General features: G+C 38.2%; 1 protein-coding gene across 2 annotated transcripts in view; it reads right to left on the reverse strand.

Moving 5' to 3' along the window:
- Positions 1-27,090, reverse strand: part of ALDH1A2 (aldehyde dehydrogenase 1 family member A2) — a 95,644-nt gene extending 68,554 nt beyond the window's left edge. The window contains exon 1 of one of the 2 annotated variants that reach the window (XM_068552431.1): positions 26,974-27,090. In XM_068552431.1, coding sequence (XP_068408532.1) covers positions 26,974-27,090 — 117 coding nt within the window. Of the gene's footprint in view, positions 1-26,620; positions 26,662-26,973 lie in introns of those variants that run through there. The other variant, XM_068552447.1, reaches the window with a different exon arrangement.
- Positions 27,091-27,307: the final 217 nt, after the last annotated feature.

A 27,307-nucleotide genomic window follows, 5' to 3' on the forward strand; every position in this document is an offset into this window, starting at 1 on the left:
CAATACAAATGGCACTGTGTTTCTTATTTCAAATTCCAAGTATTCATTGTTGGTGTATAGGAAAGCAAATGACTTTTGTATATTAACTTTGTGTCATGCAACCTTGCCATAATCACTTATTAATTCCAGAGGCTTTTTTTGTTTTTCTGGGGTTTTTTTTTTTTTTTTTTTTTGGTCAATTCTAGGGATTTTCAACATAGAAACCATGTCATAAGCAAAGACAGTTTTATTTCTTCCTTCCCAATCTGTATACGTTTTATTTCTTTTTCTTATCTTAACTGTATTAGCTAGGACTTCCGGTACAATGTTGAATAGGAACTCAACATTGAAGAGAGAATATTTCCCAGTCATAGAGGGAAAGCATCTAGTTCCTCACCATTAAGTATGATATTAGCTATAGGTTTTATATAGACGTTCTTCATCAAGTTAAGGAAGTTCCCTTCTATTCCTGGTTTACTGAGAGTTTTTACCATGAATGGTTGTTGGATTTTGTCAAATGCTATTTTTGTATGTATAGATATTATCACATGATTTTTCTTCATTAGCCTGTTGATGTGACAGATTACAGTAACTGATTTTTGACTACTGAACCAGTCTTGTACACATGGAATAAATTCCAGTTGGTTGTGGTGTATAATACTTTTTAAACATTGTTAGATTTTATTTGCTAATATTTTTGAGGATTTTGTATTTATGTTAACGAGAGATATCAGTTTGTCGTTTTCCTTTCCTGTAATGTCTTTCTGGTTTTAGTATTAGAGTAATGCCGGCCTTATAAAATGAATTAGGAAGTGTTCCTTCTGCTTCTATTTTCTGGAAGATATTATAGGAATTGGTATGCTTGGTAGAAGTCACCACTGAAACCACGTGGACTGATGGATTTTTAATGGGGGAGGTTATTAATTACTGATTCAATTTCTTAAACAGATATAGGTCTATCCAGGCTTAGCCAGTATAAGTCTCCATCCTCAGCTCCCACCATCAACTATTCCTTCCTTTTGTGTCTCTTAGGTCAATCTCAGGAGAGTGGCAGTTGATTGGGTTCCAGTACATCTTTTCAAGCCAGTCTTCAGATGTAAATTAAATGACTGCCCTTGGGTCCAAACATCTGGAACCAGGAAGCAGAAAGTCATGCAGTACGGTTTGAGGCCATTTAAACTCCAAGTCCTGGGTCAGGATAACTTACGATCAAAAGAACCATGGAGAGGCAGGCAAGAAGTGATGACTGTTTCAGGACTGGGTGCCAATTTGGTAGATGTTGGGATTTTAAATATATATTGGTAATGTCTTTGGTTTTGGTGTCAGGGTAATGCTGGTCTCAAAGAATAAGCTGGGAAGTATTCTCTCCTCTTTAATTTTCTGGAAGAGTTTATGTAGAAGTGGCATTATTTTTTCCTTAAGTATTTGGTAGAATTCACCAGCAAAGGCATCTGGGCCTGGAGTTTTCTTTGTGAGAAAGTTTTTTTAGAAACAAACTCAATTTCTTTAATAAATATGGAGCTATTCAAATTTTCTATTTCTCCTTGTGTGAGTTTTAGTAGAATGTCTTTTAAAAAATTTGCCCATTAGTTATCAAATTTGTGAGCATGGAGTTGCTCATAATATTCCTCTGTTATCCTTTTAACATCCATGATGATTTCTCTCTCATTTCTGACATTAGTAATTTGTGTCTTCTCTCGTTTTCTCTTTGTTAGCCAGGCTAGATGTTTATCAATTTTACTGATCTTTTCAAAGAACCAGCCTATGGTTTCATTTATTTTCTCTATTGTTTTCCTGTTTTCAATTTCACTGATTGCTGGTATAATTTATTATTATTTTTCTTCTGCTTGACTTAGGTTTATATTGCTCTTCTTTTTCTCGTTTGTTAAGGTAGAAGCTTAGACTATTTATTTTCTAATATATATACTCAGTGCTATAAATTCCCCTCTAAATACTTCTTTCATTGCATCTCACCAATTTTGATAAGTTGTATTTTCATTTAGTTCAAAATATTTTTAATTTATCTTGAGACTTATTCCTTGATCCATGTGTTATTTAGAAATGTGTTGTTTAATCTCCAAATATTTTGGGATTTTTCCAGGTTATCTTTCTGTTATTAATTTATGGCTTAATTTCACTGTAATCTGAGAGTATTTTTTTATATGATTTCTACACTTTCAATTTTGCCAAAGTGTGTTCTATGGCCCAGAATGTGATCTAACTTGGTTGAATGCTTCAATGTGAACTTGAGAAGAACGTGTATTCTGCTGTTGCTGAATGGAGGTTTAGTTTACTATTCCTAGAACTAGTATTGGCATTTTGCTTCTAGAGAAAACTCAGCCTTTGCATTTTCCTTCAGCCCCTTGATTTGTTTTCAGATCACTGTTCTTTTAAGTAAGCAATACATTAAAAATAATATACGCAAGGATAGCTGCTCCCACCATTTCTATTTAATATTGTAATAATATCTGATATTATTAGGTCAAAAGGTTGAAAATAAAATAAGTAGTATTTTCTTTATTTTCAGACGATATGATTGTGTAGAAATTCCTAAAAAATCTACCAAAAAAGTACTAGAAGTATAATTTAGCAAAGTCCCAGGATACAAGATCAATATACTATCAACAAATCATCGGAAACTGAAATTCAAGTACATGTATTTACTCACACACATTAATTCATACAAGAGCTAGTTGCATTGTGATTGAAGGATCCTTTAGAGTATGATAGTTTACTTTAATGCCAGAAGTGGAAATCCTGGGCAGCAACTATTAATCTTTTAAATGATGTAAATTAAAAAATAATAATCTAAAAAAGAGTCTAAAAAAGAGTTAATGGATCTAAGTTGCAATGCAACCACTTCATAAAATTGAGGGAGCTGCTAAACCCTCTCAATCCTCCTCTGTGAAACAGGTTTGATAGAACAAAAACAGCGTGAGTTCAAATTAAGTGGGGAAGGAATAGCTGAGCAGAAATTTGATTTCACAGAAAAAAACTGCAAAATGTTCATTAAAGGCCTATTCTAACCAGGGAGCTGTTTGTAGGTACCACTGAAAATCTACAGAAGATGTGTACTCTGCTGTCCTGGAGCTTATAATCATGTTTCAAAGACAAGATTACTTGCAGGAAAGTTAAATAATGTTAAGACACTCTATGATTTAGTGCCAAGATGAATGGTAGAGATAAGCACCACAGGAGTTTGCTTCAGAGAAGGGAGATATTGGTGTGGGCTGACATGTTAGAAGAACACTTCAGGGAAACAAGAAATAATGAGGGAGTATGACCTGGGGTAGGGAACGGATAAGGTAGAAGAAAGAAACTCTATCCCTAATAAAATTATTCAGCTGGCCTCATCAGTCCCTCCTCCTTGACTTCAGCTCCTCTCAAAGATTATCTGATACCCGGGTTGAAGATGTGTGACAGAGAAGGAAGAAATACAAGTTTAGCTTCTCTCCTTCCCAGCTAAAAGTCCCCAGACCCTACAAGTAGCTCCAGTGGCTGAGGGCCCCAGCACTCTCTGCACTGGCCTCTACCACAGCACCGTCTTCAGAGCGAGCAGGGTACCTTCAGGCAAACAGGGCCAAAAAGCCATGAAAACTCACAGTCAGAGTAAATAGGTCAGAAACACATAAACCTAGTCAAACACAGTCATATAAAGAAGGAAGACACGAGAAAAGAGAGAAGAATTTTTAAAATATAAACTAATCACATTTAATAGCAGCAAATAAAGGAGTGAAAAATACTGTAGAGGAAACAAGAAGAGGAGACTTTTAAAAGATAAGGAAATGAATATTGAAAAACAGCGTTAGAAAACATATTTATTTTTAAAAATACAGTTCTGTTTGAATAGAAGAGACTAAGAAAAATAAGCCTTACTGATTTCACACTGAGAAACAATGAACTGAGAAGGGAACCAAGGATGAAGGGAGGTGGGGATGGAGGGAAAGGGAGAGGGTACGACAGTGAAAATAGACAGAGGTGGAGCTCATCTGTCATGAAAGTTCAGGTATTCAATATTTTGAACTATTCCGTGCTGAATGACTAGCTTTCTTTTCTTTTTGCACCATGAAAATACTGTTAGAAAAAGCATTTAAAGCAAGACCAGCTAGAAAACATGCATAGTCTGTGTCATCAGATCAATTTTATAGCCATATACTTGCATCATCAGAATCCTACTATTTGCAGACATATACCGTGCTTGGGGTCCTCGTCAATTTCTGCATTTTGCTAGTATCCCATGCAATGGAAAAGGAATTATACTGTAGGGGAAGTGTGGTATTCCTTGGGTAGCATAATCCAGATATTCATAAGTATGTGTACTTGGGCCAAAAGGTTCTCAGAAGCCATGCAAAGAAACGCAGAAATAAAGACAAGGAGTCCCTGGCGATCAGTAGGGACTTTTTTGTTTTAAAAAGTCTATTCTAAACACAGCTGAACTCATGAGGATATGTCTCTTAAAATATGGGTTTCCATGGTCTCTTCCTATTGAACACCCTCCCTTCCCTTCTTCCCTTCTTTTCTTATCTCCTTCAACAATTTTTATTAAGTGCCTACTCCCTTCTAGGCATTGTGCTCACTAGTGTCTCCTTAGATTTCTATATTTTCTTTCTTTTCCAGGCTGAGCAAATTATGTCTTTCAGGCTAAATATATCTGTCTGTCTCCAGTATATGACCTCAAGAGTACGAGAGGGCTAAAGGGGTTCCTGTGCCAGTCATCCCAAAAGACAAAGGCCAATGCTTCCATGTAGAGCACCAAAACACATCCAAATAATTTTTTTAGGAGAAAATAAATGACTCACATTACTGATTTGCTTGTAGAAAACAGACCTGGCTAAAATAAACTCAATTGTGTATAATCAGGATACCTACCTACTCTACTGTCCCACGATTCCCATATCTGGGAATGCTTTTCACATCTGTTTTAGGAAAAATAGTAAGACAACAGTCAACTGGTCTGAGCAGCCTTATCAGAGCCACAGTGAATTACAGCATTTGTTACTCTGTTACATGTTGAAGCAACATGGCATTAAAGCCAAGTACACACCAATGTCAGTTGTGACATATTCTCAAATTGGCAGAAACTTTGCTTGCCATCAGTGATATGGCAGAAGGCAATGGGAATTGCTACTGGTAATGGTTAATGTTCATTTCTTCCTGTTCCACTTTCTATAAACAAGGTAATGCCTATACAAGCTCATTACTGTAAACTGAGCACATTTAAATTGGCAGTAAAACCAGAGTATTTACTCTAGTGCACATATAAAGTGCCTCATCCAATGTTTTGGAAATGTTTCAAGTTTTGAAACCAAGCAGCTGGCAGCTTTACAAGCCAAACCTTACACTTAAATCACTCACTCTGGAAAGTTTTTTGGTGTCCCGTGTCAGGTAGTACCATTCAGCAGACATTCATTCCCCACCCCTTGGATTCTTTTGCAATAAATTTGCATTCATGGGGCTCTTATAACTGTTCCAGCACCACAGACTCCAATGGCTGTTGATTAAATGTATATATCCTGTGCGTTTAATCTGACTTTCATTATGGCCACTTCATAAAAATGCCACAGACTGGACAAGCGATGACACATAGCAAGAACCTGGAATCCCTGCAAAGCCTCAGATTAGGTTTTTTTCTCCTTCTTTATTAATAGTGACCATTTTGTGGCCTAGCTCTAAATCAGCAAAAGTATTTGACAGCAAATGTTCCTATCTATGGATTATATATAACCCGTCCTAAACACTAGATGAAAAAGGGATAACCCCAGGAAAGGAAGGGCTGGCTTCCATGTAAATCATGTTACAAATTGGACAACACCCAGAGAGTTCATTGTTCAGCCTCAATTGTGAAGGCCATTCCCATTTACTATTCCCCTAGAATCGATGTTAATTAAGGCAGACTGAGACCATAAATCAGCCTGGGAGTTTACAATGTAATACAGCATTAAACATACATACTTAAATTAAAAGTAACTGATTAACCACAAGAGTTTTTCCAGAATTGGCCGAGGCCATTTCTTTACATGAAGACATGTCACCTTTCATTTTTGTGAAAAGGGGAAATGAAAGAAATATTATCTTCTAAAAAGGTGAATTAAGGCTAGTAAATGACTCATGACACTAGTTATTGGGAGGAAGGGAGGAGCTGAAAAGAGAGGGAAAAGAAGAAAAAGGACAGTCATGTGTGAAGGGGAGTGTCTTTGTCCTGTCTCCCTTAAAGTTATTAATTTTTCTGTTATTCACAATCACTATATGGTAGGCACTATGCTAGGCACCGGGGATACAAAAATAAATAGGGTCAGCCCCTGCCCTTGAAATAAGTGTTCAGCACTGTAGTGGGGGAAGACCAACACAGGAACAGCTCCAATGGTATGACATGGTAACAACATTCAAAAGTATTATTGAATACCTACTATGAATATGCTTTAAGGATAATAGATTTTATATTCTAATTTTATAAAACACTAGACAAGTAATTTGTGTGCCCCGGAGAAATCCAACCAAAGAACCACACCTGCCTGATAGAAGCCAAGAGAACATCCTTCTGAGGAGAGGACTTGGGCTTCATCAAAGAAAGCACCAGATCTCTGAACCCACAGTTGAAAAAACAGAACTGTTTGATAAGTAAGTCCTTCTCCAAGACCTGTGCTAACAGAGCACACCTACACAGGCCCAACTATACCATGAAGACCAAATTTGTTTTAACCCGAAGTATATGGATAATACACATTCAAAAAATAATTCTGATTATTAACATTATTAGGTACCCACCATTTACTGAGCATTTTCACTATTTCACTTAATCTATATAACAAATCTGTGATGTAGGTATTTTCCTTCCAGATGAGTAAACTAAGATTTATGTTACAAGTCCAAATTTATACTGCAAATAACTTACAGGGCAAAAATGTGAACCTAGGTCTCCCGAAGTGAAGTACAGAGCTTTTTCATTCCTCTTAACATTACTGGTTTTCCCCCCTCTTCTCTGCTGAACTATAACAGTAAGTTAAAGATCTGTGTTCAGTTAGGCCAAAGGCAGTAGAAAGAGCATAATTAGGAAATTTACTATAAAGTCAGAACTGAAAACCAAATGGATCAAGAGAATAATGATGAAAGTTAACATGTGAGTGCTTACTATGTTCCAGGCACTGTTCCAGACACTTTACATGTATTAACTCATTTAATCCTCAAAATTACCACATGAGGTAGGCACTGTCATCATTTCCGCATCATAGGCGAGGAAGTGGAAGCTCAGCTATGTAAAGGAACTGGGGCACGGCAGTGGTCCTCCTTTGACCACTACCAATTATGTAGTTTGGCCATTTTATAGCTCATTATTTAGACTGATTATGCCTGGGGGTTTATTTATAAGAGGATACCACTTTAGGGCTTCCCTGGTGGCGCAGTGGTTGAGAATCCGCCTGCCAGTGCAGGGCCCATGGGTTCGAGCCCTGGTCTGAGAAGATCCCACATGCCACGGAGCAACTGGGCCCGTGAACCACAACTACTGAGACTGCGTGTCTGGAGCCTGTGCTCCGCAACAAGAGAGGCCGCGATAGTGAGAGGCCAGTGCACCGTGATGAAGAGTGGCCCCCGCTTGCCACAACTAGAGAAAGCCCTCGCACAGATACGAAGACTCAACACAGCCAAAAAAAAAAAAAAAAAATAGTGTCAACTTTAAAGAAAAAAAAAAGAGGATACCACTTTAACAGTTCTATTTTCTTCCACAGCGAAAGGAGGAGGAGGAGGTGAAGTGCTTGTGCTCCGGTCTTGGTTTCACACTAAATGTTCGGCAAGTCTCCCACCGTCCCTCTTCCATCTATGACAATACCAGACTTGGCAACTGAAGACAGGCTCATCGATGGCACCTGTGATACAAATCCTCTGTCCAGTCCCTTGACAGACTTTGATAATTGATCATGACACTTCCCAGTTAAACTCTTGAATACTTTTCAACATGGCACTTTAGAAAGCTACTACCAATTGAATGGAAGATGCCATCTCTAAGGACTTCCTAGTTCTAATACTCTGCCTGTCTGAGGTACTGGGTATAGAACACACGTGACCACCAGTGGGCGCTCAACAAGAGAGTTTATCAGAGGTCCTGTGACACTGTAGATTTGTTTTGTTCCTTTGCTAAGTGCAGGTTGATGTTTCATAACTACTTGAATCATATATCTCCATGCCCATAGCCTACTCCATCCTCCAGGTTCAAAAGTTACTGCCTCCTTTTCCAATTATGTCATATACTTGAACACGCAACTAATGTGCTAGAAAGATACCATTTGAAAAAAGTGAAATTTAGGTGGAAAAAAGTCCTAGAACAAACATGTTTAAACTTATGCAAAGTGATCACCAAGAACAACTGGAAACAGCTCACCTCCCGCAAAATTGGTTTTAGTTTCTTATTGTGAAACTATGCAGCATGCCAAGCTCATACTTTAACAGCTAAGCCTTATTAAAGTACTATTTTTAAATGCACTAATGAATGAATATCTTTTTTCTTGGTCTAAATATAGTAAAGGCTGCTTTAATCAAGAAGAGACAGATTCAAAGAGCTGGAAAGGGCTTTAGATACAATCTACGCAGAAGGAAAGTGTTATATAAATAAACTTGTCAAAAGAAGTCCAATGACTTGCCCATGGTCATACAGCCCATTAGTGGCTGAATAGGGACTGGAACCCAATATCCTGATTCCCATCCCAGGGCTTTTTCTAAATTTAAATTTTGTTGATGTTTCTTTAGAAAGAAGATTTGCTGGTCGACCAGGAAATATGAGCACCTCTTTCACAATGTCTCTTTAAAATTATTCAGCACAAGGAGTTTTGTTTGAGTCCTTTTTTCCTTCAGCACAATCAACACGGGTGACAGCAAAATACTTTTTCATTTTCTTTCTTGAAGGCAAAATGTGTTATGGAAACAGTGGTGATTTACATTCCTAGTGGATTCCACTCAGAGGTGAGGTCCTGGGACATTTTCTGCGTTCTCCTCACATGCAGAAGCAGGAACTTCTGCCAGAGGACAGCAGCCACACTATTGTCGTCTTCAGAGAGAAAATTATTTTCCTAGGCTTATTAAAGAAAAGTTTTGTGCTCTTACAACCACAGGGCTATATTTGAGGGTCCAGGAAGGGGACTTCAGAACCAATCCCTATCCTAACGACCTTCCACAGAAGGGTTGGTTTTGGATGCGCGGAAGAAAAAGGGAATGGCCAACCTTGCCTGATTTAGGAGCTGGTTACAAATTCACTGCATCAAAGTGCTTCCTTTTTCATATGTTCCTTTCTCTGAAGAATCTAGTTATCAAAACAGGCATCAAATGCCAGTCTTTATGAAACGATCACAGCTCCCTGGCTCTCAGTTACCTCACCCAGCTAAGGGAATTAAAAGTAAAATTCATAATGGCAGTTAATTAGGGACATACCACACAGGCATTTGGAAAAAACCTGTAAGTACAATTTCCTTCTGTAATTACTTCATAGCATCCTAGAATTCTGAGAACCTGGTCAGGAAATGTCATCTATTTCCCCATCTCACAAATTTTATTCCCTTCCTGGTGGAATGCTTTTAAGAACTCTAACAAGGACAATACTCCACATGCCTTCTGCCAAACAGAAGTGTCCCTTCCCGAACCTGAAAGGAACAGACATCTCATAGCATCCCAGAGAGGTGGCCTGAAGTATGAATGAAATATATGGTTGTGTCCCTGGCTTTAAACAGTAAAGACGATAAAGGCAGGCCTTTTGAAAGCCAATTCAAGATGACTGGGTTGGTTTATACAATTTTTTTCAAAACACACCACCAGGATAACAAAGTAACATGCAAGTCTGTTCTCCCCAAGACAACTAGAGAGACTGAAGTTGCTTAATTATTCAACAGTAATGGTAAGATGTCATGAGGGTCATGTCTATGTATGTAAAACAAAGTAGGAAATTCACTGAGCACTGAGGTGATTAATCTTGCATGTACTTCTTTATCTTCCTTATAGAACAAACTAGAATGGAAGTACTAGAGTTGAAAGATCTCCATTTAAAATCAGTCTGCCTTTTACCACTTGTGTAATCCTGAGCCATCTAAAATAGACTTTGAAATTCTTTGAGCTTTGTTTCCTTTTCTATAAAAGCAGAAATAAGGCCTGTTCCTTGCAGGGCTATTGTACAATTAGGTGAGATAAAATGTGAATGTGCCTAAGGCTTAGCTGGCTAAAATGTAAGTTTCTGCCTTTTCTAAGTTCCTTGAAGAAAGGTCTCCCGGCATCATTTGGATTCCCCCCACATTCTAACACAGCACTTAACATGCAGACAGTTTTCAAAAGATTTAATAAATCATGTTACTGGGGAAAGAAGCAAAGGTGGGATAAGGAATTCAGACTGGCTGTCAACAGGAATTTGATTCTTCTAAAAATTGCTTTAATTTGTTTTATAAATCTCAGCAGTTACTTGGATAAAGATTCAAAACAGTGAAGCTTAGCCACGCAAGCCAAGCCACATCACTTGGCCACTTCTGCAGCAGGAAGACAGTCAAGGACAAATCAGGCTTACCACACTGCCAGCCCACAGCAAAGTGGCTGTGACAGTACAGAGAGGCTGCCATGAATTTTCTAACTGCAGAATCTAAACCCCTGAGGAGTTCTCAAAGCAGCAGGCATTAATAGGAGTTAGGTGTAAATAACTTCCTATCCTCAATGAATCTTTGACATAAAGCTGCCATGTTTTATTTCAGTAATAAAATGTTTTGTTTTTTTAATAGTAAATGCTTCAAATGATTTGTATTAAATCCTGCAGTAGATTATGCCTTGGAGAGTTGAATTTTACTCTGTTTGCCGCTAAACTGCTTTTGGTTCATCAAAGGAGAGTACCAGACAGCAAATCAATAACCAGACTGATCTATTTATAGGAAAAAGTTCAATTACTTTTAATTAAGAGTGGAAAGAAGTAGTTTGAGGACTTGTCATACGTTAGTTATCTCCTTGTACATGATTGTTCCATTGTTTCTGCTGATGTACTTTAAAGAGATTTACGGACAACAAAGTACAGACAGCACTATCCTTTAACTATATAAAATTAAATTCCTACTGTTATAAAAAATTATATTGATGATCACCTCAGTATGCTACCCTGCAAAGCTGGTAGCCTTTAAATATTATAATCAAAGGCAATAAAGGTATTTTTAACTTTAATGAAGAAAAATCCCCACCTTATTTTACTTCTAATTAAGAGGACACCTATATAAAATAAAACAAAGAAGCAAATGTCCAGATCACTTATGGGGTGAGAGGAGAAGCTTCCTATTGAAACATCTAGGTAGTGAGAGCAAAAGTGGTCCTGTTGCCTTCCATTCTTCGCTTTGCTTCACGCCAAAACATCTGGCTAAAAAGTGAAAAAACACCCAAATGGCATTGTATAGGAAAACACCTAGATGATTGATTGCATTTTTCGCTTTAAAGTCAATGTTTTGATATTATCGAGACATGGCCTTTGTTCAATAGGTGTAATTGTTTCCTGGCAAAAAGCATGGTTTTACAAAGCCTGCTTTGACAAGGACTAGTTTATCAATCTTAATTTTAATCAATTAACAGTTTTAAATAATAGACTCAATATTGTATGCCTTGAATCCCACTTATCCTGAGTCTTAGGCTGAAAGGCAGGAGAAAGAAAAAGCCTTCAACAGAAAAGACTGCAAACTAGACTTTGAAAGTATGTAAATAGCACAAAGTCAAAGAAAGGAGAAACTAGAGGCAACGTTTTAAAATAGCTTTAAAATATTAATCTAAATTGATTGTGCCAGAGTATTTTAAAATAAATGCTGTATGCCCAACATATTACACTAACATGCCATGATTACACAAATTATGTTAACGCTGTAAACAGAAGTAAGTTAGGATATTAGCAGTTAGGTAGCCAAGATCCACCCAGCTTCTCACATATCCGTCTAACCTCAGGGTCTGTTTCTGAAAGTGAAAGGACACTGATGAGAGTACAGAGACAAACGATCATTAGTCACGTCCCCCAGAGGACAGTTCAGTTTGGCCAGCCTTCAGGGGACCAGGCTCCATCCAGCTGAACTAGGAGGCAAAGTATGGGGGGTAGGGGGCTGCCTTCTTTCCCAGAACGAGGCAGCTAGGATTACTTAGATTAAAGGGCTCTGAGGGTAATTCCAAGAACCTGTGACACAGATTAGGGCAGACCTAGTGATTCAGGATCCCAAGGGTTATGGCAGGGTATCTCTACCACAGACCTAAACTGTCTGATTTTCCCAGCCTCAGTCATATCACCAGGTTTGACTAGCACCTATGTTGAATCTCATGGAGGTCTTTTTGGTCTTCTTAGGTGTCCTAAGATCAAATTCTGCCTCCCCATTGCTCTCAGACTATTTCTTTATGGATCAAATTTCTACATGTATAAAGATTACTAAATGGTGTGACTTAGGTGTGTCATTTAATCTTTCTGTGGCTCAATTTTCTCAACTCTAAAATAAGAAAATCACCTCATCCAGTGGTTGTAAGGATTAAAGTATTGGATTACTGAAAAGTCTGGTATAGTGTGCACTCAAACTCTTAACTGATTCTGATTCTGAATGTAAACCATCAATTCAAGGCAATTTATTAGTGCTCTTAAAAAGCTAGACACTCCTTGTTCTGTGTTTATTTGTTCATTTATTCTTCTCTCTATTGCCAGTAAGACCCCTTTGCCAAACCATGAGAGACACATAGGGCAAAAGGATGAGAGAAGAAGGTAAAGATGGTGAAGGTCATCCCACACTCCGACTAGTCTCTCAGAATTTCTGATTGTGACCCTTGCCTGATTCGGCCATGAAGACAGACTAATGCGGGTCAGTTCAAACACACTACTGTAGCCTGGCCCTGAGAGGGTCTGAGCAGTGGTGTGGGAAATACGCTTGGAGAAGAGGGAACTTCAGGAAGGACTTTCAGGCCCTCCTGTCGGTCTTGAGAAAGCAGAATGTGACTTGATGTCTTTTTGACTTCTGCTTGGAAACAAATGTTCCTTTGCCTATCTTTCCTAGGTTTAATTAGTCTTCTGTCTTTCTCAGAATCCAGCCTGTTCATTTGCAAATGGAAGACATCAGAAAGGCTAGTAAGTGTGGGTGTGGGCGTTGGTGGGGGGGAGGAGACTGAAGTGTTTATTTTCAAAGCCACAGGGGTCCCCATTTGAAAAAGCACCCAGCTTATCTCAATGTTTTTGTTTGTATGATTTTGAATTAAAAGGTTGGGGCAATTCATTTAGGAGATTAAGCTGTCTTACAATGGGCCTAGTTGCCCTATTTATTTACTCGTACTGCTAGGGTTAAAAAAAAAAAATCTTTCTAGGACACTCCTTTTCATTGTTCAAGTGCAATAATTTTAAAGGATTCCTTTGGTCTTTGATTTTATTGCCAATTAATTTTCCATTAAAATGATGTTTATTTGCTGGTCACAGATAAAAATCACAAACCATGTGTGTAACAGTTTAGGGTTGCCAGTTTTAGCAAGTAAGAATATAGGATGCCCAGTTAAATATGAATTTCAGAAAAACAACTAATTAAATTTCAGAATAAGTATGTCCTAAATCACTGGCAAATCACAGGGCATACTTATATTTAAAAAGTATTCATTGTTTACCTAAAATTCAAATTTAACTAGGCACCCTATATTTTACCTGGCAACCCTACCAGGTTTTTGTGGATGTTGTACACGCTCCAAGGATGCCAAGGATGAAAACTGGGAGAAAGTCCATTTTATTACTATATTTAAACTTGCTTCCTGCAGATTTGAAGTACTTTATCAGTCAGAATAATAATTCCCAGTTAATAAACAGATATACTGACACCTCAGGAAATCAAGTGAATTTTGACTACTGGATGAGACCCAGTTCTAACTACCGAAGCCCATTCCATTTATAGTAATTTTTCTCATTAAGAAAAAGTAAAACACAAAAGGGACAACTGATATCTTCAGTTGAATTAGAAGTTAATGTCATGAACTACTACATTTAAAGGCCAATATCATCTTTCATTGATGTTACAAAGCAAATATCCTGTGCAAAGAGGGGCTGAAACACCCCAGTGCATATCCTAAGGTTGAAGAGGCCTTTGAACCAATAAATGAGTGATTTCTCCACAGGAGACTAAACATTTCCTTGTGACAGTAAACAAACAACAAGCTGAATTTTATGTTGCACAACTATTTTCATGTATCTGTTGATATAAATAGTTAAAAGAACAGAGGGATTATTGAATTTTTTCTTTCAATTAAAATTAAAATTTTTGTCCTTGACTTAAATGTTAGCAAATACTTTCAAACATAATTATACCTATTTTGTACTTAAATAATTAAATCCTTCCTCTTTGCTCTTGGCCATTACAAATATACAGAAAGGTCTACGTGATACCTTCCTTACCCCAGGAATTGGATTGTAATATTCGTAGTCATTCATTCCTAAAGCCCTGAGTTAATAAAATGTGATGAACTAATGAGCCAAATTAAGCATAGCTTATAGAGTCAATTTCATTACCTTAAAGTCACATCTAATATTTAGGAAGAAAGTGTTTTTTTGTAGACCTCAAATCACCTTAATTTTTCTTTTCCTTTCTTTCTTTCTTTCTTCTTTTTCTTTTTTCTTTTGTTTTTTAATAGTTACCTTCCCAGAAAAGGGAAAAATAGGAGACATCAAATGAAAAGATCAAATTAACCTTGAAATATTTGGTTAAGAAATCCCTTTTTGCTATTTACATAAACCATAAGAAAAAATCTTGCTAGGACGTGATTTTGAAGTAAACCTCATGTTGGGTGTAAGGCTTGCTAAGAAATGCCACTGAAAGCTGCCACTTGACCCGGAATTCCTCTACAAGAAAAACTAGCCATAACTACATGTGAGACTTATAAGAGAAACTGCCGGAATGTCAACTTCATTTGCAGCAGCCCCATATGGCCTGATCACTCTCCTTGGCATGATAAATCACTGGCAGAATCCTTACCTTCCTACGTTTGATCTCTGCTCAGCAAGATGTGGTTTTGATGTGAAGAACTCCAGATCTCTTGGGTCAGAGACAAATAGCAGTGGCACTGACCTGCAAAGTGCTAAGTCTCTATTAGACTCAAGTGAAAAGCCGTAGCTTCTGACAAGTTCCCTCTCCACAGAGTTTACCCGACCCACAGTGGTTTTCATGAGCTTAGGTTGACAAAGAAGCTGCCAAAATGGTTTGGAGGAAAAGTGCCAACAAACCTTTTCTTTCTACCACTGTTACCAAGTATTAAAATCAATGTTCTCTAAGACTTAAAGGAGGAATTCTCTTGGGAGTCACTGCTCTAATTTCTAGTACTCCAAGTGTTCAGTGAACACAAAAATTTTTATTTCCAGTGGATCTTTATGACACTGCTAATCACTCATTTATATAAGGAGAATCATTAACAGAGATTTCTGTGGGCTACTTTTTGGTAATTATAAGGACATCCTTGGGAAAATATTTTTAAAAAACACTGTTCTGAGTGAAAATTTTGGGTCCCAGAAAGACTGTAACTAGATATACAAACAAGTTTGGTATTGTCCTTCTGATCTCATAATCCCAGGTTGGGACCCAGGAAATTAAAGAGTTCTGCAGAGTCAGGGTGGGATAAAGAAATCTTACAACTCTTCTAATCCAGTCATTTTTATAAGTACTAGGTGGGTTAGTAAATAAGCAACTCGTTCCGTCCTATCACTTTATAAGTAATAAAAGTGATGTCTAAGGAATTTAAGTAAGTTACCCAATATCACAAAGCATTTTCATATCCTGAGAGCCTAGCGTACGAGGAAGTACCAAATAAGCGATCGAGTAATTTGTTCATTCATTAATTCAGTGACTATTTATCGTGTGCCTACATGTACAAGGAACTGCTAAATGAGCATACATCCCTGGCAGAGCTGGGACCAGAACACAGGTCTTCTAATGCACAGTCCACTGTCTTGCTCACTACTCTACAATGTACCCCGAGGGCTTCTATTTCAAAGGAAGGGGTAAGTGGGAGTGGAGGAAGGGAGTTTTCCTTGAGAGAGACAGAGAGAGAATATGCATGTGCTTTCTTTAAAAAGAGAAAGCTATTTATTTCAAAACACTTTACCCTGGAATTCACTTTCTCGTCCCAGCATTCTGTCTATTAGTAACTCTGCAAATGGATCAGACAATATTATTTTCTAGTATTCATCCATTTACTCATTTATTCAAACACAAAAATGTGCGGACCACAGTTTGTGCCAAAGGTGCGATGATACCAGCTTTCATGAAAATTTGAATCCAGGAAGATAAGTAGCCCAGGCATTAAGCAATAATTGAATCTCTTGATGTGACATTATCAAACACACAAGTTATTTAGCAGTAATAATAAAGATCTTAGATAAACCTAAAAAAACACATTTGAAAGATTTCTCACAAGACAGTTGGTTTGTTCAGAAGTCATTTGTGACTATAAAAATAATAGCAGAATCACTCCAAAAATTGTAAGACAAAAAATAATGTGAAATTTTAGTTACCTGTAATGATAAGGAGTTCTGAGAAAGCAAAAAGTGTGCTATCATGTTAACAGCTGCGTTATTTCAATAGCCGTCCCACTACACCCTCACAATTAAAGACACTCATAAATAAGCCCTTCATTAGCTCTCTGTAGAACTAAGTCACTGACTTTGCCAGTGTTCATAAAAGCAGAATGTTTCGTTTCTGTTTTAGCTAAATGTAGTTTATGTACTCATATGTATACATATGTGACTATACTTAATGTTGAGCAATCATCTCTCTCCTTAATTTGGATCATCAGGAGTTCCAAAAATCACTCCGAAAAGAACTTCTTTTCTTTCTTTCTTCTCTTTTTCTCTGTTGGAATTCCTGGTAATGATACCAGAATGTGGGCAAACCTCATTAGTCTCCCTGCTGTTTACAAGACAGGATTTATGCTCAGTGTGCTGAACACAATGACACACATCACTAAATGGCTACAACTACCACCCAGGCTTTAATCTGAGAAATTTTTCACTCGGTACAAATACCTATCAGCGTGGAGAAACATGGAAGAGCAATTACAGCCAACACATGTAGTCTTTTAAGAGTACCCAATAAATACCCATTTGTGAAGGTTAATTTAATGCAACCTAGGCTGTTATCTGGAATAGTATATGTCACCAATTCAATCCATTAAGTAATTACTAAATTCTCAAGAGGGCTCACAGAAGTCAAATGTGGTTATTCCAGGTTCATTGCTTCTGGTCTCCCTAGGGACCATTCGGGCCAACAGCTGGAAGAGCTGACTACAAAGGTTCCCAGGCACAGCTAACCACTTTATGAAAACAGGTAAATGAGTCTAACCAAGGAATGAGGGTCATCAAGGGCCTGTCTGAGAGAAATGCTTAGGGAAGGAGAAGAGAAGCACAAGTGCGTAAAAATTTAAAAGGAGATGGAAAAGGTGAGAAGAAGGGATGTCTGACTGGGAAGTAGAGGAGAAAGAGAAATGTGTTCTCTCTAAAAGTGAAGACAGAAATTGGGAGACTATAAAATCTGGCTTAAAGGCAATAACTTGACAGTAGTTTCTTTAGATAGGATTTTTGAGCCATTTATAATGAAACATTAATTGTGCATCCCAATCACCACCACCCTCTGTCACTGCAACTCTGTTAAAGTTTGGTTATTGCATGAATTCCTGCGGACCACTGTTTCTCTATTCTGCATCCCCGCTGAGGTTACATGTAATAGATGGATCTAACAGTAGTTAAGCCTTAGTGAGAAATGGTTGCTCATAAAGGCAAGATAGAACATATCCACCCAACTCTTTCTGGCAAGTGCCTCTCCCACACAATTTATAGTCAAATAACACAAAATGATGGCCTATGGGGAGAGAGGAAGATTTGAAAGACTATGAAATATATTCGCTTTCAACAGTCTCATTAATCCTCACCCCCAAGTGAATCTGAATAACCATACCAAAGAAAAGCACTTTTTGACTGAAAAAACAAACAAGCAGGTGTTATTAGGGCCATGTGTGACTACCCAACCAGTGAGAATCCAAAAATACAGTTCTTTCCCATAGCCTAAAGAATCACACCTACCCAGGTGATTTATGCCTAAAGTGTTGATTATATCAACTTTTATTTTTTGTTTGAACACACACTCTCATCTTTATGTCAGGTTGAAATTGTTGCTAATGATAGCTATAACAATACTAACTGGACTTAAGGTTGGGATTTGTAGTCAGAGAACTGGGTTTGGGATTATCCTGTAAAACATTTAGCAGAGCTTTAGGCTAATAATCCAAAATTTTTTGTCTTTGTTGTGGTTTTTGTGCTTGCTCTTACTGTTAGGAGGAGGGAAGGAAAAGGATTATTTGAGTCTTGGAATTGTCACCTATAGCTATTGATCCTGGAAAAATTAATTAACTTTAATATGCTTAATTGTATCACTTATAAAATGGGGATATTAATATAATATTCACATAATAGGACTGTCACAATTATTAAAAGCAATCATATGTGAAAAGTACTTTGGAAACCGTAGCATTAATAATGAAAGGATAATATATTAATGAAGTATTAATAAAAAGATAATTCATTGCTATTAGTAGCTATTAATGATAAAATATAACAAGTATTCATTCAACAAATATGCCCTAAGCATTTATACTGTAAGGCACTGAACTAGATACTTCCAAAATACCAACATGAATGAAAGTTTATAATCTAGTACAGTTTAGGAGTAGAAGATTACGTAGAAAAATATAATACAAGGCAAAAATTGCACATTTTAGTAGTAGTGCAAACAAGTAACAAGGGCTTTCAGAGAATATGTTCATCTGTTAGGTATTACATAAGTAACATCCACAGAAGGGCTAGATTCAGTTTTAAGGTTGGAGAATTTCATTCTTTGGTAGGTTCTTTAGAATTAGAGGCACACATGCACAGATCAAATAACTTACGAAATCCAAATACGAAGGTGAATGTATAACACCAGCTTTGAGTTTAAAACACAAGGAGTTCAAATATTAACAAAAAACAAAGTAATGTTATTTTCAAGCCTGGTGCTAAGGAATAATTTAAATTCTCTAAACTAACAGGATGAAGCATAGTACTGAATTAGTTAGCCAAGATATAAATGGTACCATTTATATTAAAAGGTTTAGCATGAGAGACAATAACATATATCATTTATGAATGCATATACATGTATGAATACGTACACCAATGGGAAAGATAAATGCTAAATACCTCTGAGAAAGGAAGGAGAGGAGAGAGGGGAATGGGAGAAGTTCATAGGGGAAGCGTCAGTGTACTTCCTTAAAAAGATTAGAAGCAAATAGGGCAGTTAAGAACAAACATCTGGGTATATGTATGCATGCTTGTTATATTGTCTATACTCTGCTGTATGATTGAAATATTTGATTTCCTCTCAAGTATGTCTAACAATACAATGTGCTGTTGCTGTGCTGAGGCTGAAACATCTCTTTACCTTCTGAATCATCATGGTGCTTTAAGTGCATTCATGTCAAGAATTTAGCATCTTCTATCATGCACCATAGTTATCTGTGTGCATGTTCTCATCCCACACCCAAATAGGAATCCTCTCCAGCCTCCCTCTTCAGGACAGGGTACACATCTATGTATCTTTTTGTGCCAGACAGTGATTAACAATGCTTTGTACACAAGAGGCTCTAATAAACATCAGATGAAGAAACAAGCAAATAAATTCAGGGGAGCAAAAGGGTAGCTCTGACTGCAGTTAAAGATAAAAATAACCCCGAGATAATACAATTAGATAACCTTCCCTGTGAAAATCAAGTTATATTGGTATGCTAGTTATCAGACTCTAAAATATAGATAAGGCAGAATTCACTGGTTTCATGTTCAACCAATCAGTCTGACACTATTTCCTGATTTCCTCCCAAAAAGGATTCAGTGAGAGAGTCCAATTTTCACACCTGGGGAAATAAGACTTTAAGTTATCCTCTGCAGATCTGTAGAGACATTTCATCATTTTGTCTTCCCAGGCAAGGTCTTCTTATTTCCCCTCTTCCTTCAACCTAAACCCTACATCATTACACACACCTCAGTCCATATATTTGGTGTGTGTCAATGGTGGGGGTTGGAGGAGGAGGGAAATAGGTGATTTCTGCCTGTTAGTGGGTTTACTAAATTCACACTACCTTGGTAGATCCACTTACCTAGAGGTAGGCTCCATCCTTACTGAGGGAAGAGCCATACAACTTATACCATTTTCTGACTCAGCTTAATCTCTTAGAAATCCCTAGAAATGACCCAGGGCAAAATATCCTAAGAGTCACTGGACTTGAAATCCGAAGACAGGCTAGACAAATTAAAATTATGTATAAGAAAATGTATAAAAATATAATCTTTAATTATTTTGAATTGTTCCCCTATAGTTTATAATCAATATTGGAAACTGTTTTGGTACCCATGATATCCTAAATTCTGTCTAAATAAGGTGTTTCCAGTTTCAACTGGACAATAGGTTTTATCTTTCCAGAGATCTAGGGATAAAGAAACTGCTACTTTGGCTCTCCAAAGGTCAGATTGTGGTAAGGAAAGGAAATAGAGCAGGTATCTACTTCTGGAGGTAACAGAGCTGAACTGCAGTAAAAGGAAAGTTTCCTTCTATAATAAAAATTAGAATGTTCACTCACAGACATTCTAATTTTTAACCACATTCTACAGAAGTCAATAAACCCCCACGTTTAGCCCCAGGGAAGTTTTGTTGAGAGCCTGGCAAAAGTCTAGATGGTGAAAGCACTCAATTATTATTCCAACTGGAATTTTCAAAGGCTGGAAGTGTTTTCAAATCATGTGACAAAACAGAGACTTACTGTAAATAAACTCATTAAGATTTTGAAGGGAAACAATTTACACATAACTCCATCATCTTAGAAGTAGACAGACTAGCAATAGAGAAATGCCAGAGATAAGAAATTCCCAATTTAGGTTATCTCATATATCTGAAAGGTAAAATGGAATAAAGCTCAAAGACATGTCTGAAAAGGCAATTAAAAATTAACCAAGGTGACACTATGGCAATCATTTCTCTGCATTGGTTTGCTGTTTGAGGGGAAATGACTGGCTTTGAAATTACCTGTCACAGCAAACAAAGAAATTAAAGAAATGCTAGGAGGACTTTCAAAATAGTCACTATGTGGGTACTTTTACTTTTTGGAGGGTGAAGTGCCCCCAGATTGGGCAATCAGGACCACTGAAAGACTCTTCAATTTTAAATTACATAAACTAAGATACCTTCCCATTTCCAAAAGGTATCTTCTGAGAATGTCCTCCTGTGCTGCCATACTTCCCAGATTTTTGTACCAATGACTTGGCAAGATCTTTCTTCAAACTACTTAAAATACCAGAAATGACTCTTTGCCATCTGACATTTAGGCCCCGCCAACTGGGTATACTGAGGCATATGGATGCAGAATTTTGGCACAAGTGTCAGACATCTAATTTGATTAGTAAAATACTGGCTGGGAAATTGTTTTAGTAACTTTTTAGTACAGAGAAGTCCTTGGTAGGGAAACCTCCAAGGGATCCCATTTGATGAAAATCCAGTGTAAACATATAAGGATTCCACAGTTACCCAGAATATTAAACTCTTATACTTAATTAAAATTGTAAACAATGGCCTGTTTCAGAAAACTTTACTGATCATACATTTCTGATCTTTCTTAAAATGGGCATCCATTAATTTGAAACAACAAATGTATTCATCACTTCCCAAAAATGAAATGGATCTAGCCCTTAGCTGATTATCATTATATGCCACTTACTTTCACACACCTGCTCGCCTAGTCCTGACAATAACCATCATGTAAGGTAGGTACTACTATTACCTTAATTTAGACAGATGTAGAAATTGATACTCAGTGAAGAAACTCCCTGAGAGGAGACACTGTCCATACCTTGCTTACTATTGCATCTCCAGAATCTGGCACCATACCTGGCATTGTGTGGTGAATAAATGTTAACTGTGCACATAGCTAATAAGTACAAATCTGACCTAGATTTGAACAAAGGCCTATTTTTATTCAGAGCCTTTCTTTTTTCTAAGTAAGTCAAGGGCTTATAAACTTTTTCTGAAATGTGGGTCATACAGTCCTGTTGTAACTACCTGACTCTGCCATTGTAGTAACGGCTACAGACAATATGTAAGTGAATGGGTGTGGCTGTGTTCCAATAAAGCTTTATTTACAAAATCAAACAGACAGTCTGTAGTTTGCTGACCCCTACAAGCTGTCACTAAGATAACTAAAAAGATAAAAATAGACATTATTATTTGTATTTCATTATCCAACTGAGAAAGACTTGAGACAGAACTATGTTGATATTTGAGATGTTTTTGTTTTGGTCATGGTTTGATCATCACGCTAATCATCGTCTAATGCAGCAGAGAACTTACGCATGCCTGGCTTCTCTTAAGCCAGGCTGCAAGGAAATCAGACCTCACAGAACGCGCTCCTCAGAGAATCTTCTACCCTTACATAGAGAAACTATAATTCCTCATTTTATAGAAATAAAGGACAAAAGCACCTCAGCAAATGATGATTCCACATGATTCCTGCCTGGATAGAAGGCATCAGGCAGGACCCCCGAAAAGTTATCTAATTCAAGTCCTACAATGAAGTTGTTTAGCTTCCCTGGGTTAAATGGAGATGATACAAACATCAAAAAGCTGTCCAATTACGAAAAAGTATAGTTTTGAAAACCTGAGGTCCCCATTAAACGCGAAATTTGATTAACAACTCATGATCAAGCAGACAATCTTGATTAGAGCTTTGGAAGTAACCAAACCTGTACCATCTTTTAAGAAATAATCCCTGGGATAGGCAAGAATCTTGCCTCAGACCTAACCCCCCCCTACTAACTCATAGAAATAGCAAATATAGTAATTTAAAGTCAGGGAATCAGAAGTCACAAAACGTAGCTCCTTCTTAAAAGAAGTAGACCAGTTCATATTCTCTCCATGTTTGCAACAGAAGCAATATACAAAAATAAAGATTTAAAACTCTTTCTCTCAAAAAAAAAAGTATGTGACTGTTAGGAAAAGCAAAGTGTATGGTGAGGAAAGCTCTTATCAATTATTTATAAGTCAAGGCCAAGGTCTTCCTTATCAATTATTCCTACTTTTTCCTACTCTGTCTCCTTCAAAAGGTTTTGCAAGGATCAAGTAAGATACATATGAAAGTGCTAGGTAAGTCATTAGGTCCCATACACGATGTAAGTGGCATTATAAGTATTATCATTATTGTTATTATTACATTGATCAACTGAACTACTGCCATACTGATAACCAAATTTTGGCATTCCATCTTTCTAAAAAGACCTTAAGCTCCTAGGAGGCCCATGCTTCCTCAGCCCAACCAGCTTAATGAAAAGCACTGTTGTTAGGAAGATGCCACTTAAAAATCCTTTGAACTGAATTGAAATTGATCCCAGAAAACAGTAGGTGTTCAATAAAAGGTTGTTAAATGAATAAATAAAAGAATAAATAGTAGTTACCCAATGCACATTAGCTCTAATTTTCAGTTAATTGCCTTTTATTTTTTTCTCTTCTAGTTTAGTGGGTCAGTTCTCCATAACCCCCTTCTTCCCTATGTCTTAGCTCCTCACAGTATCAAATGCTAGAGGAAAACAAAACCCTTTATGTTAGTGTTAGTTATGGGCATAAACTCCCACTGAAAAGTGATCAACAGAGAGACAGCACAATGCATGTGTGTAGAGTGGGGGGGTGGGGAGGAGGGACTAGTAGAGTCAGAAAAGATGATAGAGACAATAGCGAAGGTAGGGGTGGGATAAAGTCGGAAAGTTTTCAAAGATCTTCTGGGAATCTGGAAGAGATCTCCCCTGCAGTTAGGGGCAGTCAGCAAAGAGCAAGCCTTGATTTTATAATGTGTGTACTCCTATAATATATTCAGATATACAAAAATTTTAAAACCAGACTGATAAAACAGGAACAACTCAGAAAATCTTTAATTCATAAAAGCACAGCTAAAAACAATAACACTCCTATGCTAGCTGTTAAGCAGTCTCCTTAGGATACAAGGAAGAGAGTGCACATTCTCCCGGCCCCAAAGTGGTCCCCTCGCTACATGATGTTGGTGGAGTTATCAGTCTTTCTTGACTAACGCAGTCTGTAGTTTTTTGTTTTGTTTTGTTTAAACATATTCCTTAAAAAAAGAATCACTTTTAAAACTTGGGGTCTAGCTTGCTGTATTAGGAAAATAAAAATAGACATATTCCAAAAAATGGTATTGCAATTGATGATCAGTTCTAAATGGGTGTTGGAACTTCAGAGAGGAAGGCTTATTTGAAAAACTAAATGCAATTGCCCGAGAGTCAATACAAAAACCACGAGTTCAGCCCTTTCAGCGTTCTTGGGGATTGAACTTTAATTCTGGAGCATTTTCACTGGACAGACAATAGCAGTAACTTTTATTTCGTATGATCTCCCCTATTCCCCTTTTATGAAAAATGTAAAATACTTTTAGAAGAAGAAAGAAAACGGTGAAAAAATACAGAAAAATACAACATCACAAGTGCAAAGTTTTCTGAATGCATGCTACTTGAAATACTCAAAATATCACCACTTACATAAAAGTAGTGACTTTATACTGGTCCTCAAGTCATATTTTAAAGTCCTGTCATTATATATCCTTCACTGAAGAGTTTTTGTTTAACAAGACAAAAATTATTAAGGATCCATCTATATTTGTCTTGTACCATTTTCTGACACAAATATTGTATTTCTTTCCTACATGTTATTCAACAATCACGCTAGCATAATAATATTTTAGCTATTACCCTTTAAAAAAATCCTAATGAATGTGGTATCACTGTTCTAAAGGACTGTCTACTGTACCTTGTTCATTCTTGTGCTTAAACTCACTAATATAATTTCCTGATCATAAGTGAATTTTTTAAAACTCTCCATTAATCTTACTTTCCTTTTAAGTAAAAAAAAAAATCATTACCCATTACCCTCGGCTACCAAAAGAGCAGCTTCTGCTCTTCATGTTAAAGATGCTGCTTGCCCATGTCGCTCGTCTCAGAAAATTCAGAAGTCTCACTAAAGAGCTGAGGAGGAAAGCTGCTGGGAATGTTCGCAGATACCTGATTTTACAAGGTTTTGTGAAAAGAGCTTGCCTTTAGATTGGTAATACTCAGTGTTTATGAGGGTTGTTTGCCAAGCCTAAAATAAGATGCCTCCTCCCCACAAATTAAAGAATCAAGTTACAATCCACTATTTCATTTTTGATTGTTTTTCTTTGTAATAAATGGGAAAGTGGATACTGGATAAAAGTCTCCCCTGAGCTAAAAGACTCCACATTAAAGGCTTCAATTAGCTATAAATCAGTTGTCTTTCCTACTGGGGGAGAACAAGAGAAAAAAAGAGAGCGAGGGTTGTCAGAGAAAAAGAGAACTGGAAGAGTTTCAAAATTAAATTCCTAGATACTTAAAACTCCTTTCAGGGGCTGTGAGGAAAATCCAATCCAAAGTAAGACTAAAATCGAACCCTCCCAAATCTGAAGTCCTCTCTCCAGCATAGCTCTTGCATCCTAAGACCTTTAAAGAGAGCCTGAAGAGGTTAGGGACCCTCATAAAACAAAATTCTTTTGCTGCATGCTTTCCCTGCTTGTTCCTAAACCCGGAGAATTGCCACACATTGGCACCATTGTTATGCAAACAACGCCTAAATGGTTGTAACCATTAACGACCTCTCCTTAAAATGGCTTTCAAAAATTTGTCACACTATCTAAAAAGCTAACAGGTACATTAAATCCATCTAAGTTGGCATTCAAAACACAAGTCACCCTGATTTTTATCCTAAAACTTAGCAGGTAAGATTTCAATATTCTGATGGATTTTTTATAAATTTCTCTTTCAACCCTTAAGCCAAAACCAAACTATTTACTTCTGGACAAAATTTAGTTTATCTCGTAATAAGCATGATGGAAAACAACTTTAACCGTATTGTGTGTGTGCAGTATGTGTTTAAGTTGATTGGGCGATGTCTGTAGTAGAAATCAACTAAAAGGAATAGAAAATCAAACAGGACAACTGTAAAAGGAACTCCAGGAAACATTATTTTAAATCGCATCTATTTCTCTCTCTCTCCCACCCCAATGCCATAACATAACCGCCCCCCCACACCGTGTGTGTAATCAATGCATTTTTTTCCATGTCGAATTTGTGGGAAGTAAATTCTATTTACATTAAGGTAGCGAACTCATTTCCTTTTTATGTTGTGGTGCAACAAAAAAATTCCTGCTTGGCCAACCCGAGATGTCAGAGTTCGTTATAAAAAGTAATTTTTTTTTCAGTTCAAAAGCGAACCCGTTAATTTGCACGAATTTGAAGACTTCTCAAGTTTTCCAGGAAAACTGCCACTGCCTACAGAATTCGAATGAAATGCTGACATCGGATCTACTGTACTCAGCAGCCAGGTTTCCATGAAATCTGCAAAGGCGGCCAGAGCGCTGCGTGCCGGACGATCCTACGCGAAAGCCGCTCGCGGCGCACCGTGCGGACTGCCGAGGACCCGAGCGGGGCCAGCAGCCCTGCGGCCCCTGAAGGTGCACGGCCGAGAAGAGACGGCCAGGCTGCGTGGCCGACCTGGCGGGGAACCCTTCTTACCCCTTTGAGGAGTGGAAGCGGTGCCGACGCCTTCCCCGCAGCAGTCGGGACGCTGAGAATCCGACCAGAAGGCAGCGGCAAATGCGGTTTGGGAAGGAGCCGTTGACGGCGACCGTCAGCGCCGCGCGGCAGGCTGGGGCGAGTCCCCGACGCGTCCCAAGATCCCGGCAGGACTTCAGAAGCCCCAATGCCGAGGACGGGGTGTTGTCCCTCTGCTGCGCGGGGACGACAGGCTGGCCCGGGAGACCCGGGCCCCAGACCCCGTCTCGCCACCCTCTCCCCCTAACAGACCATGGAGAGGAAGGAAGGTTCTAGAAAGTCTCCGTGGACGGCAGGCCCTCTCGGCGCCTTACCTTGGTGTACTTGATCTCGAGGTTGGGCGTGGGCGACGGCAGGAGGTGCAGGGACGCCATGAGAGCGGCGGGGTCGGCCTTCACCTCGCCTGGCATCTCGATCTTACTGGAAGTCATGAAGGCGGGCCGAGGTCTCGCTCGCCCGCGGCGTGGGCTGTGCGGGCTGTGCGCTCGGTCCGCGAGCCGGGGGCGCGCTCGCCTGTATATAGGCAGGTGTCAAGCTGGGGCTCTTCTTATTGGACGTGAGGGCCGAGGCGCGGGGGGCTGGTCCATCCTACCTAGGCCGCCCCGGCTCAGCCCCGATTTACATAAAGCCCGCCGCCGGCGCAGCGCG

Source organism: Eschrichtius robustus, chromosome 1, assembly GCF_028021215.1.
Source record: "Eschrichtius robustus isolate mEscRob2 chromosome 1, mEscRob2.pri, whole genome shotgun sequence".
NCBI lineage: Eukaryota > Metazoa > Chordata > Mammalia > Artiodactyla > Eschrichtiidae > Eschrichtius > Eschrichtius robustus.